Source organism: Pituophis catenifer, unplaced genomic scaffold, assembly GCF_029215685.1.
Source record: "Pituophis catenifer annectens isolate HBS135680 unplaced genomic scaffold, rPitCat1.0.hap2 SCAF_4, whole genome shotgun sequence".
Lineage (NCBI taxonomy): Eukaryota > Metazoa > Chordata > Lepidosauria > Squamata > Colubridae > Pituophis > Pituophis catenifer.
In genome coordinates this window covers 36,647,573-36,663,164 of record NW_027256884.1, presented here as the reverse complement: position 1 = coordinate 36,663,164, position 15,592 = coordinate 36,647,573, and the positions used below count along the sequence as shown (strand labels likewise).

The 15,592-nt window shown below is 38.4% G+C and overlaps 1 protein-coding gene across 1 annotated transcript; it reads right to left on the bottom strand.

Moving 5' to 3' along the window:
• Window positions 1–5,046: 5,046 nt before the first annotated feature.
• Window positions 5,047–14,990, bottom strand: CHST10 (carbohydrate sulfotransferase 10). The gene is made up of 5 exons (XM_070943218.1): window positions 14,876–14,990; window positions 13,198–13,292; window positions 11,702–11,936; window positions 9,693–9,798; window positions 5,047–7,107 (listed from the first exon to the last, which is right to left on the bottom strand). The coding sequence occupies exons 1-5, from the start codon at window positions 14,973–14,975 to the stop codon at window positions 6,570–6,572; spliced, it is 1,074 nt and encodes a 357-aa protein (XP_070799319.1). The 5' UTR covers window positions 14,976–14,990; the 3' UTR covers window positions 5,047–6,569.
• Window positions 14,991–15,592: the final 602 nt, after the last annotated feature.

The window sequence follows — 15,592 nt, the reverse complement described above, 5'->3', positions numbered from 1 at the left end:
TTTGACTATAACGTTACTTAGGATATGACACCTGTTCCAACCCTAACTGGTCCAACTTATTAGATCATCTAGAAAAAAATTGCTCCTCTACACTGGGAACTAAAGAGAGTTGAAACGAGGTGCTGCTTTTCAGTAGTTGCAGTAATCTTCTAAAACAGTTTCCCTGTAGATATCAGATAGGTGCTATCCCAGAGTCCCTTCTTTTAAGATAGATAGAGCTGCTCCAGGGAACTTTTTAACCTGTTTGAAACCATACCTTTCTTTTTAAAAATTTTGCTTAATGTTCATTTTAAATTTAGTTTCTGTGTAAGCCATTGATGGATGAATTCATTGTAGCAGGATACAAATATAAAAATAAGATAGAACATAAATATGAAACTGGTCAAGTTGTTTAAGGCTGTTCTGAGTCTTAACAGCTGAACATTTAGGAACATATAAAATTAGTTAAATGTCATTGAATGAGGGGGGAGGGGAAAGAAGAGGCTCGGTGGAGTGAGGGTCTTCCGATCCCGATGATGGTTGGGAGGGGCAGGGGGTGTGAGAGAAGGTGATCTGGGGAGTGCCCCCGCTGCATCCAGCCGGTGGCGTGCTCCGGCCCCCTGGCCTTATCCTGCTTCCCCGGGGGTGTAGGAGTGGGGAGCCCTGGACTCTGGCTGGTGTATCTGAATACCAGGTCCGTGGTGAACAAGGCCCTCCTCGTCCGAGATTTAATTGACGAGGAGGACGCGGACCTGGCATGCAGTACGGAGACCTGGTTAGGGCTGGAGGGAGGCGTCCCTCTCATCGATTTATGTCCCCCAGGCTTCCGTGTGCTGCACCAGCTGCAACTCCAGGGTAGGGGCAGGGTGGTGGTTATTATTAGGGAAAGTCTCAGTCCTAGGGAGATCACTGTTCCTCAGATAAGCGGGTGTGAGTTCCTCCTTCTGAAATGGTACCCTGGAGTTCAGTCGGGTCTGTTGGTTATGTACCTATCTTCCAGCTGCGTAGCCTCAGCCCTGCCCGCACTGCTAGATGTCCTGGCGGAATTGGTGGTTGAACTCCCCAACCTTCTGGTTGTGGAAGATTTCAATTTACCATCGGCCGGAGAGAGATCTGAGTCAGTCCGGGAGTTCACGGCCTCCATGATGGCCATGGACCTAACTCAGGTTGTACAGGGCCCAACTCATAACGGAGGACACACACTCAATCTGGTTTTTCTCTCTGGACAGTGGATGAATGATCGTGGTAGGGGAAACTTGTCAACCTATCCCCTGTCATGGTCCGATCATTCCGTCCTCAGACTGGACTTTCTCTCCGTCATCCCCCGCCGCTGGGAGGCGGAACCAGTGAGATTGTTCCGCCCCAGGCGCCTGATGGACCCGGAAGGGTTCCTGTCGGAGCTTGGGCCTTTTCCCGCCTCCTTATCTGATTCGTCTGAGGCCCTGGTCGTGGCCTGGGAACAGGCCGTAGTAGGGGCCTTGGATCGAATCGTGCCTTTGCGGCCTCTGACCTGACGCAGATTCCGGGTGGCTCTCTGGTTCACCACGGAGCTCAGGGAAATGAAGCATTGGAGAAGATGCCTGGAGGGTGGTTGGAGATCCTTCCGATCCGAATCTGACCGAATACAGTTAAGAACCCATATTAGGTCTTATCTTGTGGCAATGGAAGCGGCAAAGCACCAGTATTTTGCCGCTCTCATTGCATCTGCAGAAAATCACCAAGCCACTCTGTTTAGAGTGACCCGCTCTCTCCTCATTCCTGGAGCGAGGGAGGACCCCTTGCAGGGCAGAGCTGAGGATTTTGTACAGTTTCTGCAAGATAAAATCACTCAGATTTGGACTGGGTTGGACTCTGACTGGGCAGAGTCTGACGAGTCGACAGGAGCCTGTCCTGATGGTAACATCTGGGTTGAATTTGAGCCTGTTTCGATGGATGAAGTGGACAGGATCATGGATCGACCGGGTGCCTCCACATGTTTATTGGACCCTTGTCCCTCCTGGCTCGTTTCTGCAGCCAGGGAGGTGACTGGAAGCTGGATTCAAGCGGTTGTCAATGCTTCTTTGAGGGAAGGGGTCTTCCCTGCCACACTCAAAGAGGCAGTGGTTCGTCCCCTCCTCAAGAAGCCCACCCTGGATCCAGACTCCCTTAATAACTATCATCCAGTCTCCAACCTTCACTTTATAGTGAAGGTTGTTGAGTCTGTGCTGCCACAGCAGCTTCCACAGTTCCTGGAGGAAACTGACTACCTAGACCCGTACCAATCAGGTTTCAGGCGTGGTTACAGCACGGAAACGGCATTGGTTACCCTAGTAAATGATCTCTGGCGGGCCAGGGATGGGGGTTGTTCCTCCATCCTGGTCCTTCTTGACCTCTCAGCGGCTTTCGATACCATCGACCATGGTATCTTACTGCGGCGACTCAGGGGGTTGGGGGTGGGAGGCACCATTTTACAGTATTTCTCCTCCTACCTCTCAGGCCGCTCACAGTTTGTGTGGACGGGGGGAGAGAGATCCACCCCGAGGCCCCTCACTTGTGGGGTTCTCTCCCCTCTGCTCTTTAACATCTACATGAAGCCGCTGGGTGAGATCATTCATGGTTTTGGGGTGAGGCACCATCAATATGCTGATGATACTCAGCTTTACATCTCCACCCCGGGTCACCCTGGGGATGCCCTTTCTGTGATGTCCCGCTGTCTGGAAGAGGTATGGGCCTGGATGGGAAGAAACAGACTCAGACTCAACCCATCCAAGACTGAGTGGCTTTGGATACCGGCATCTCTTGATCTACTGGCGCCGTCACTAGTGATGGGAGGGGAGATCCTTACTCCTCAGAAAGGATCCACAATCTGGGGGTCCTCCTGGATTCACAGCTATCCCTAGAAGATCATTTGACGGCTGTGACCAGGGGGGCCTTCGCACAGGTACACCTTGTGCACCAGTTGCGCCCTTTCCTAGATCGGGATGCCCTTGTCACGGTCACTCATGCCCTTGTTACATCTTGGTTGGACTACTGTAACACCCTCTACATGGGGCTGCCCTTGGGATGCACCTGGAGACTACAGTTAGTCCAGAATGCGGCCGTGCGGGTTGTTACAGGGTCTTCTTGGTACTCCCATGTGACACCTCTCCTGCGCAAGCTGCACTGGCTGCTGGTGGCTCTCCGGGTTTGTTTCAAGGTGCTGGTGCTCACCTATAAAGCCCTACATGGCTTAGGCCCGGGGTATCTGCAGGATCATCTCCTGCCTTCCTCCCACCGTCCGGTGCGCTCACACAGAGCGGGCCTCCTCAGGGTGCTGTCAGCCAGATAATGTCAGCTGGCAGCTCCCAGAGGGAGAGCGTTCTCTGTGGGACGCCAACCCTCTGGAATGGGCTGCCCACAGTCCTCAGGAGAGCCCCGGACCTCCTCTCCTTCCATCGTGAATTGAAGACGTGGCTTTTTCACCAAATGGGCTGAATCCGTAGGGGTGACTTCAAACAATTTTAATAATTTTTAATTGATTTTAATTTAATTTTAAACTGATTTTAATTGTTTATGTAATTCTTTGTTTTGTTTTTGTAAGCCGCCCTGACTCCTACGGGAGAAGGGCGGCATATAAATTACATAAATAATAAATAAATAAATAAATAAACAAACAAACAAACAAACAAACAAACAAACAAACAAATAAATAAATAAATAAATAAATAAATATATTTAAGAGACATATGCTGATTTTTTAGGAAAAAGTGGGGAAACCAAAACCAAGAATTGATTTCATTGACTGAGTATGAAGTGATGTGATGGAGTGACAAAGGATGCCATCCATAAACTGACTGTGATCTGCATCCTTCTCATTCTTGAAGCAATGAAATATGTTATTTTGAAAGTTGCCCACATCTTTTATGAGGTAAAAAAAAAACACCACAAAAAATAGATTTGCAGCATAAATACAATCACCTGTATTTTATTTCATATTTATTTTGAAAACAGAGACATGGCTCAATGTATTCTGGACAATTGGAAGGAAGGGAAGATTTACTTTATTAGAACTAGTTTTTAAGGCCTTAATTTACTACACATTTCTCATATTATTCCATTTTAATTCAGCAGAGAAATAACTTGATCAGCTCATTAATCCTGAAATAAACATATTTTTTCCTACCATTTCATATAAAAATAACTTTAATCTTACCATGTCAGAGATCTTATTAATATCCTTTCTTTAGAAGCACAAGATTTAAGTTTTGTTGTTTTTTTCTTGCTAATAGTAAGGTCAGCTTCATATAGAATAATTTTTATAGAGATTACTTTTGTGAAGGAAAGCTGTGAGTAAGTACATAGGTGGCAGTATGTACACACAAGCTTTCCACTCATGCACACAACAATTTAATATGCAATTTTCCTACACAGAACAGGTATCTGTCAGGAAAAAGTCTACATTAAAAATATCCCATAATTCACAATACATAAATTTAAACCATTCTACACATTACAAAATAAAAATAGCAGTAATCTACATGTGGGTTATTTTATACGCTTTTTCTAATCACAGAGGAAGAGCTAATTTGTTTTGATTAAAGGCACCAGGCTAGAAGCCAGGAGATTGAGTTCTAATCCTGCCTTCTGCATGAAAGCAACTCTAAGCCCTAGGAAGAAGAAAAGGTAAATCACTCCTGAAAAATGTTGCCGAAGACTTCTCCATCTAATCACCAGGAGTCCAGACTAAAAAAAAAATAAATTCCTGGAAAAGTTCTGATGTTTTCTCCAGATTTGCTACAGTTGAGATGGAAAAATTGTAAAACAGAACCATGTGTTAACAAATATAATACTGTCTGCAGGTGCAGGTATTCCACCTCACCAAATTTGCTGTGTAGAATTTGGGAGAGTACTTACTTACTGTATGCCTTATTTACATGCAGGGGAGTAGAAAGGACCAAGCAGTTGTACAAACCCACCCCTACTCATTAAGAATTCCACTACCTTTGTTTCTATTGTGTAGAATGGTTCAGTTTTTAGGAATCTTTCTGAAATTAGGCCTCACTAGCACAGTCTTTATTTCACAGAAAGGAACAGTTTTGGCACTGATTTTTTAAAAAAGTTTACAAATATAAAAGTTCTTAAGAATTATAGTCAGTTTAATAGATTTTCTCTTCATTTCCACCATTTTAGCCAAGGTCATTAAGACTTTATTACAGCATGTAAAGTATTGCTCCAAATTTATTTATGATGTACTGCTAACTAAATTTAACTGGTTTGTTCCTCCTGAAAACCCAAGGGAACAAAGGCATCAACTTTAAGATTTTATTGCTGGTGAACTTAAAAGTTTTCTTCATCCAACAGAAATAACACACACATATTATGCTTTTACAATCCTGGGCATTTACATTTTATATTAATATTTCCATTGTTATTCACACAGACATCAATATTTTGGATTAAGCTGGCTGTTTAGTTATTGATAATTTTATATGGCAAATTCTGCTGTGAAAGTATGAAAAGAAACTCATTTGGAAAAATTGACTATTTTGGTAGGAAGGATACCGGTAATTTATTAATTTTATGAACTTGAAATAAACAAACCCAGTGGCCAGTTGTGAAAACTCCACATAAACTATTGGGCATAGGGATGGAATTATGCCTCATTATGAGTGATGATGCAACATGGTACATGTTTATACCAATAAGCACCTGCTTGTCAATTTTGTAATCTGTTTTATAATATCAAGATTTGATAGATCAAAAATGTCTCACATAACATATTACACATGAAATAAATATACTTTATGGCAGCTTGCTGCCTCATCTATATGTATGGTTATTTCTTAAACTAAGAAACCCCAAAAATAAGATGCTAGGTTTCAATGGAACACTGATCCCATTCATTGTGACAACTTTATAATAGCACCACTGGGGGGTAGGATTAGCAGATCATAGCAAAATGCATAGACTTAATGATCCCGGTAAATTACACAGTAAATACTGTACTGGTATTTATTTAAGGTTACAAAGCAAATGAAAAATCATTTTTTTAGTGTTCTCTAAAATTTCTTCAGTGGAATCCATAGCTTATCTTGCAAAAGATTTTTCACCTCATAATAACTCAGAGTTTACAAATTAAAATTTGTGCAACTGTTATTTCCTGAATGAATAACAGTAAGCAACCATCATAAGACTACAGCAAAAGGACTTTCAGATTGATTCCATGGTAGGATCTGGAGTTTTTTCCTTAAGTTATACAATACTTACCAATCAGCTTGGCCTCCATAGATTTGTAAAACCATTGACATGTTATTTCCTGCCCTTTCTAAATGTTTTGTTTTGTATTCATATCAAGTTTCTTTACAGATTATTGGTCCATTCATTCTCTATTGGCTAAAGAAAAAAGGAATGTCTGACATTTACTATCTTAGTAATTTTTGCTCTGCTTTATCGCAGTGTCATGTAGTAATACTTTTTTAGTGACTAATTGGCAGTCCTTTGTGGCTCCTATTGCAAATATTCAACAAATGCAAAGAACATTTGGAAAAATCTAGAAACATTGCAATAATATGAGCCTCAGTTACACAGTTTACAGTTAAGATTTAAATTCATTTACCCAGAATTTCTAGATACTAGTTTAGTAGAAAATCTGGTTCTTGATAGCCAAAAAGGTTAAAATCTCCTTCAAAGCGGGCATAAAGGCGCTTTATGTCTCTCTTGCTTATGCCTGAAAAATAGTGTTCCACTTTTGTTTTGTTATATTTCGTTATGCCTGGAGGAATTGTAGGATAAGATACCAGATGATCAATTCCTGCTTCCTTTAAGATGTATGGTGCATCTTCCTCCAAAGTTTCATGATGTCCAATTATGCTATATGTTATTTCACAGGGGGCACATAGTTCAACATAGGTTACCCAATGAATTATATGATCTCCAAATTGTATATCTAACCATCGATGATTTGGATCACCTAGGTAGCGCACGAAGTCCTCAAACTGCAGTCCTTTAGTCTCAGTGTGATTCTTTCTATATTTTCGAATAATTCCAGGAGCAATTTCATGTCTATACCAAGGTTCAAATCTAGGATTGTGGACAAATTTATCCTTAAATGCAGAAATAAGCCTCTCAAAAGGATCTCTTACGATGAAGAACTTGAAATATAGTTTCAATCTAAATGGAAAACATAAACAAAAATAATTGTGGATAGTATTTTAAAATTTACTAAAAATTCAGTTTACAACATACTGATTTGCCCATATTCCTCTCTTAATGACTGTAGTAGCAAATGATGTACAATTGAGGCATCACATAGTTAGAGACTACAAACCGATTAATTCAGGAGCCTGAATAGCTCAACAGACAGAGCTCTGTAATTTAACACCAGCTGTCTGCAATTAAAGTAAGATCGAATCCCGCCAGGCTCAAGTTGACTCAGCCTTCCATCCTTTCTAAGGTAGGTAAATTGAGGACCCAGTTTGTGGGGGCAATAAGCTGACTTTGTATAAATATACAAAAGTATGAAGGCTATTGCTTAACACATTGTAAGCCGCCCTGAGTCTCCGGAGAAGGGCGGCATATAAATCAAATAAAAAAAAAATGTACTTGTTAGGGAAATTTTAAAAGAATATTTTTATTTTGCCGTTAAGCATTTTTGCACACTATTCAACTGAGAAATGTGCAAAAATTAAAATCTTTTATTGCTTCAAGTTACGTTCATCTAATGACAGAATAGTATTATAGAACAGATGGTCCTCCCTTAATGATGTAATTGGGACTGGCAACTCATGACCATGTTGACTTAATAAGCACAGTTTCAGCAGTTCCAATTGCTTTCATTAGATAACTCCCACGTGGTTGCAGCATCCCGCGGCCATTTGCGGCTTCCTGCCAGCTTCTCCATTGACTTTCCTTGGTGGAAGTTAGCAATGAAAGTTACAAATGCTGTGATCATTGGAATTGCAAGCTGGTTGCCAAGTACTCCAATCATGATCACATGACCGTGGGACACTGCGATGACCATGAGTATGACGCACAGTTGTAAATCCCTTTATTCATCATTACCATAACTTTGAATGGTCACTGAAAAAAGACTATTGTAATTGGTTCCCAGACTGATTAAAATTGCTAGCTTTTCCATTTTAAATAAAATATCTACCTCCTTGCAGGATTACAGGAAGGATCTTAGAAAGGAAATTGAGGAGTTTCTGTCTATCATGCAGGTATCTATTGGTACTAAATGCAGAATGTTGAAATTCTTACAACACTATCCTTTTCTTCTCAATAAATCTTGTTAAAGAGAGCTTCTTTTAATATTGTTTTGAAAGAATCAAGGCACTGTTTGGCCACTGTTAGTTAGGCAATGGCCAAAGAATCTGACAGGAATCTGTCAGCAGGATTTACTCAATGTTGTATGTCTTGTAAATCTGTTCCAAGAAGTGCACAATCAACTTCTATCACTGAACAGAAATCTGTTCACTTAATGTGGAATGCACCTGCTAAAATAGCTGGCTATTTAAAAAAAAAATAGCAAAAAATAAAGATGGAGATGAAATGAAATGAAGTCAAATTATACAAATAGAGTCCTTAAAAGTCTATTTAAAGAGATGACAATGTCAACATATATTTGTTCTTCTAGTCCTGCTCCTAAGACTATACAGGTAATCCTTGCTTAGTTGATGGCCTCATTTCGCGACTATTTACAATTATGACAGTGATAAAGAAGTAACTTTATGATCAATCCTCACATTTATGATCTTACTAGTCCCATTTGTAGCAACTAAACAAAGATTTCTTGTAGTCAAATTATTTTTTCAGAGTTATAACTTATTTTTAAAGATGCAAATGCTATCAAGGCCACTTATGAATAACATTTATTATCAAGATTAAGAATTATTATTTTTAAAAAATGAAGTAGTAACTGTAACCATCATTTGGTTTGTTTTCACAGAACTATTGCTTGTAAAGGTGTCTTTTTTTGTGTGTAGTCAATTCTGTCCTTGCTTCCACATGATTTCTTAGAAATCCCAAAGCTATACTCTCTCTTCTAAAGTCAAGATGTGACATGCAAAAATAACAAATGGAATTTTATAGAAAACTGGTCTTTACTACAATTTTAATGCTTTTTATATAACCGTGACCCTATACAGGGACAACACAGACCATCATCCAAAGCTGTAATACAGGTAGTCCTAGATTTACAACAGCACTGAAAAAAGTGACTTATCACAATGTTTCACACCTATGTTCCAAGAAGTGCACAATCAACTTCTATCACTGAACAGAAATTATAACCCACTGAACTTATGACCCTTGCAGCATTCCCATAATCAAGTGATTTACATTCAGATGCTCGACAACTGGTATCATATTTATGATGGTTGCGGTGTCCTGGGATCATATGATCTCCATTTGCAACCTTCTGACAAGCAAAGTCAATGGGGATTCGCTTAATAACTATGTTACTAACTTAACAACTATCATGATTCGCTTAACAACTGTGGCAAGAAAAATTGTAAAATGGGGCAAAATTCACTTAACAAATTTCTCACTTAGCAACATAAATTCTGGGCTCAAATTGCGGTTGTAAGTCAAGGACTACCTGTAAAATCTTTTTTGATTATTGCCTCTATTTAAGAGTCTATGGGAGTGGGCAGCTATAATACATTTAAATAAATAATCATAAACTGCACAAATAATCAAAAATGAGATTTTCATAATGGAAAGAGTTTTCAAAGACACATTAAAATACTACTTACCTTTTTTTAATTTCAGAATCACTGAAGGAAGATAAGCGTGGAAGACCATTCTTCTCATGGTCATGTACAATGTTTTCAGGGATCTCGTCGATGGAAGGAAAAGCTCCTGAGGAAATAAGTTAGAACTTGCTCTTACAATGGCACCTTTCAGTCCATTCCCATTATGATCTACACTAGTGGCTGTCATGATTATTTATTTGTTATTAGGTAAAAAGGTAAAGATAAATCAGGCTTTGGTGACTTCATGAAAATGTAGTCATCAAGTACTTATGAAATACTTTTCTACTTTACGGTCCAGTCTCCATGTCCTGATATTATTATTAAGTTCTCATCTTCCTACAATCCAGGCCTGAACCCCAAATTGCTCTTTAAAAAATGGAAAGCTCAATTAATTGTTTTCATTACAAGTCTCCATGTAACAGTGTGGTGCGACAATCTAGGGTTTCTGTTCAAAGACTCTTGGAGTCTGCATATTGAAGTAATTAATCCCTTTCAGCTGTCAGCATGCCAGTTTATAACATTCTATGTGTGGAAGGTATTTTATCCCAAAGTCTGACCAATTGCTGAATCTGGAACTGCAACAGCTGGATCCAAAAATACACTGGGTCAGTTGTACTAGTTTTTTTAGATGTGGGCAGAAAGCCAGATTCCTAATTCTGACATGTGATTAGCCAATTCCCTAATTTCATACTACCCACAGAGTTATATGTAACTTTCCATTACAGCCAAATACCTGAAAAATATATAAGCCAGAGTACAAGCATGCAGATAGTTTAGCAAGTTTGGCCTGTCCTTAAGCCAAAATCTAATATTGTAGAAATCCGTTTGTACACTAGGACTTTCTTTTCCTTTACTTGTAATAACAGATGTCTTGTCATCCCATCTGCTCCAAAGGGTCTCCAACTTTTAAGACAGACTCTGAGTGGACCTATTTAGGTCCATTGTCAGAAAGAATTCCATCAACAGAAGACCTTAATTACAATATTTTAATTATAGCCCCCAAAGTCAAATTATTCAAAGCAATATTGTCTTTCACATAATATCCACATGGAATGGAGCTGATCTTATAATGTAGTAGAGTTGAATCTGTCTCACTGCCTTCTTTGTTTTAAATTAAAATCAAAGGTGCTACTAAAATAAATTAAAATTTTATTACTCTGTTTTATAGTGGTTTCTTGGTGTTTGTTATTTTTACAAACTATTTTATCTTTTTATTATAATTTGCCCTGAACTAAATGCTACCAATAATTCAAAATGGATTCAATGAAAATGTGATAACAGATAAAGCAGACACCCATCTATATATCTATATCTATATCTATATCGCTGTCTGTCTGAGGTAGATGTGCTACTGTTCATGTGATTTAAAATAAAATTGAACAAATATTTTACAAAAAAAAGTGTATATATTCCCTAAAAATGGTGTTAGGTTCAAGTAATAAACTTAATTGCTCAATTCTAAAAAAATGGTTATACACATTTAAACTATTGATTTTTATTAATTTCAGCCATGGAGACCATCATTTTCCAGTAGAGATTAAAATATGGAAATAAATTGCAAACATTTTTGCAATCATCCTTTTCTTCCTCCCTTATCTCAAAGCTGCATTTTGATCAAATTTTATGTCGTAAAGAATTCTGGGATCCTGAGAGCTTTAAATTAAAAATTTAAATTTAAGGTACCTGTGATACCTTAGTTGTCTAACTTTAAAAGGTTAACATAATTTCTCCTTTATTATTTCCAGCACACAATCATTTCACAAAACAACCAGGACAGGAAGTTTATTATATATGTCAAGTTCTTTGGGTGGGCAATAACACATCTAAGCAGAACAGCTAGAACTGGGCTAGGATATTTGAAGCAACTTTCAAACAAAATATAAGATGCCAAAAATAAAAATGTATTCCACTGAATCATATTATTTTTATATTTTGTTGCTAGAAATTTTTGAAATCTTTTTTTTGTCTAAGCAAACATACATTTGAGACTTTAAAAGTTAACTAAATACCATTTAAAACAATCAAGACTTTCTTCCACTGAGTATTGCCAACTTTTGGAGTTTGACAGAAGAGGATCTTGTGCTTGTCACATACAAAAATTCGGTCCAAAACAAATTTGGAAACAGTAGTATGGGTGAGGTTTTTCAGAGATGCATCTTGGCAGACATTCCTGAGTAGTTCAAGCCTCTCTATATGGACCAGGCCTTCAGGTACAAGGTCTTCAGATAGACCTTTTCCTATTGTCTTGATATGAAAATGGATTGGGATGGCAGAAGAGAAGAACAAAAATTATTTTGCATTTCAATGTTCAACTCATACAAGAAAATTTAGCATTTCAAATGTATTCAGGTAGTCCTTGACTTACATCCATTTGTTTACTGACCTTTCAAAATTACAACGGCACTGAAAAAAGTGACTTAGGACCATTTTCACACGATCTTTGTAGCATCCTCATGGTCACATGATTTAAAATTCAGATGCTTGGCAACTGGCATGTGTTTATGACAGTTGCAGTGTCCCAGGGTCATGTGATCACATTTTGCAACCATCTAATAAGCAAAATCAATTAGGAAGTCAGATTAATTTAACAACTGTTACTAACTTAACCATAGCAGTAATTCATTTAACTGTAGCAAGAAAGGTTGCAAAATGGGGCAAAACTCACTTAACAACTGTCTTGCTTAGAAATTTTGGGCTCAATTGTGGTCGTAAATTGAGGACTACCTGTACAAGGTTTCTAAAGGTCAGTATCGCAGTATTACTGTCTTTTGAAATAGCCGTTTCAGTCAAGCTGATGCAAAGTAATTTGATTTCAGCAGTAAGAAAACAAAATCAAATTTTAGAAATTGAATTTACAAATAAATGGGGAAACAATTTACAAACAAAACAATATTCTAACTGTGGACTAAAATGAATGAATATTTTTTTTTGACCATAGAAAGAAAAAGGAAGATAGTGTTCACTTTACTGATTAAAAATAAAAAGTATGCAAAAATGTTGCACAGTGGTAGAGTTTAAATTTTTAAATTTAAATGAAAAACTGAAGTACAATTTAGAAACTTACAGAACTTCTAAATGTGTTCTAAAAGCTGGTACAGAAAGTGGTACTCCAGATTATTGTTATTATAATCTGTTATTATGTTCAACAGATTCCCAGATAAATATACTTAGGAATGTATCCCCAATTATATACAAAAATATAAAATATTGTTGTTTTAAAATATGAATATAACCAAATAATGTAACAAAATTTTAATTCATAAAACAATACCAAAATAGTTTTTAAAAATAAAACTCCGCAATTCCTGGACAATGAAGCAAGAGAAAATTGCTTTTGAACAGAAGGCAGTACAGATGGCTACAGTGATGCTTTGCTCATAAATCTCTATACTATTTGGCTGACTGATTCGAAGAACCAGTTACAATCTAACACAATGAAATATGACATAGAGAACTCTGCAACTATACAATTTATTTAGTCTTTCAACCTGTCCCTTTTATATACCTGAAACTGTCCCGGCAGCCTCTTCTCTTTTGCTATGTGACCTTTTCCTTCAGTTATAGTTGTTGGTATTACTGGCTCTTGCTTGGCACCATGAACTAGATGAAGAAAACAGAACAACTGAACAAAAGCAAACTTTTTTTCCTTCGTACTGCATAAATGATTTGATTGATCACAACTATATAATTATAATTAAATCACACTTCAAATCAGGCTGTAATTCAAGATTTTAAATAGAACACAGATTATTAAAAAAAACAAGTTACATGATTTGGCAAACCTTAGTGTAATGACCTCTGTAAACCAGATTCTCCAAACTTGTCACCTACATGCATTGAGACAATACAGTACTCCCCATCTTCTCAGACAGTTATGTTTGTGCTGTTTCTTAAACCAAGTCTGAAAAGATGTCATTTTTACCTCAAGGACTGAATTTTAGACTAGGGAGAATCATAAAAAAGGGAAATCTCACAAAATCATGTAAGTGTTGCAAAGTTGATTGGAAGATTGGTATAGTGTTTCTAATGAATTAAGACCATTCTCCTAGTCTGTGAAAGGGAACAGGGATAGAAGTCTCTACGGCAGTGATGGCTAACCTTTTTGCCATGGTGTGCCAGGAGAGCAGGGGTGGGGGAGATTCGCACGTGCGTGCCCACACCCATAATTCTATGCGTCCTACCCTGCACATGCACGCGCAACCTCCCTTCCCCCCCCCCAGCTTCTGGCATGCGATGGCCCGGTAGCCCGGTTTTTCTTTCTTACCTGGCTCCAGATCTCTCTATTTATCTGGGAAGGGCGAAAACAGCCTTTCCCACTCACTCGGAGGCCCTCCGGAGGCCTGAAATGACCCATTTCCGAACTCCGGGTGGGACAGGAAGCGATATTTTTGCTGTCCCCAGCCTCTAGAGGCCTCTCTAGGAGTCTCTGGAGGCTGGGTACAGCAAAAAACGGGAGTTGGGAAATGGGCCCTTTCAGCCTCCGGAGGGCCTCCGAGGGAATGGGAAAGGCTGTTTTCACTCTTCCCAGATAAATAGAGAGATCTGGAGCCAGGTAAGAAAGAAAAATGGGCTTCCCCACCCACCCCCTAGGCCTTCCGGAGGCAGGAAACAGCCTGTTTCCCTACTTCTGGTGGGCCCAGAAGGCCCAAAAATCAGGTGGCTGGCGCACACATGCGCGCCAGAGCTGAGCTGGCATGCCCACTGATGTGGCTACATGTACCACCTGTGGCACGCGTGTTATAGGTTCGCCGTCATGGATCTACGGTAATAGAACTAAGCAAAAACCTTCCCTACAGGACAGGACAGGACATAACTGCTCAAGTATTATAGGTTAAATTGAAAAGGAACAATACACAAAATCCTCAGATATGTCAAAATCAGTATCTGTACCTTTCTATATAAAATTAAAATTCTATCAAATCTTTGTTTCACTTTCATTTTCCTAGATAGACAGAAAAAGCCAAGAAAAAGTGGGAATCACCTACATTAAGTATTTCACTGTTGCAACTCACAGGCAAGCTGCATAATCATTTAGATTTATTTTGAAGTCAACATAATGAAAATATGAATGAGTAAGAAAAAACAAAACTAGAAGATCTGTTTAAATTCTCTCACATTGTTTTGGGCACAAAAATTGTTCAGCGATTACTTGCATTAATAAGAATAAAGTTGGATCAACTTACCATCGGGATCTTTGAAGGTCAATGTGATGAACTTGCTAGCAACCATGAACATGAATATTACCCAAAAGCATGCAGCTAACAGCAGCCACCGGTGGTGCATGATGTCAGATATGAGCCATGTAACTTCTGTTAGTTTCTGCTTTTTAAAAGCCACAAAAATAAATTAATGTGTACCTTTTTGTTTATTTTATGAGCAGTCTCTACAAGTAACAAAAGATCTGAAATACAGAATACACTAGTAAGGGGTCTAACAGCACAGCTTTTAAACTACCTATGGTGTTTGTCTTCCTGTTGTACTATTATTTTTGCTGAAAAGAGAAATCCATTTAGTTGCCCTAAATTTCAGTATGTTCTCATCTATATTGAGAATTAAAGAAATACTCCTATATAACAAAGTGTGAATGCAAAAAAAAAAAAAAGGTTAGAGATTTTAATGTATTTTTGCATGAATAGAAGAAAAATGAGGTTCCCCCCTTCATTGTTATTAAGTTTATTGCGTAACCATTCAGATTTAGCAATATTATTTGTCATCCTGAACATATTTGAATAGGTTGATTTTAAAAATGAGAAATTATTTATAACTATGCTGGAGAAAGAGAGGCTTTAGCAATAATATCAAAGGTTATAGAATTAGACTTCAAGTGCTACCGAGCTCAGTAAGCAAGGATAGTTGATGAGGCATCTTGATATAAAAAAATAATTCCCTAAACTTATTTT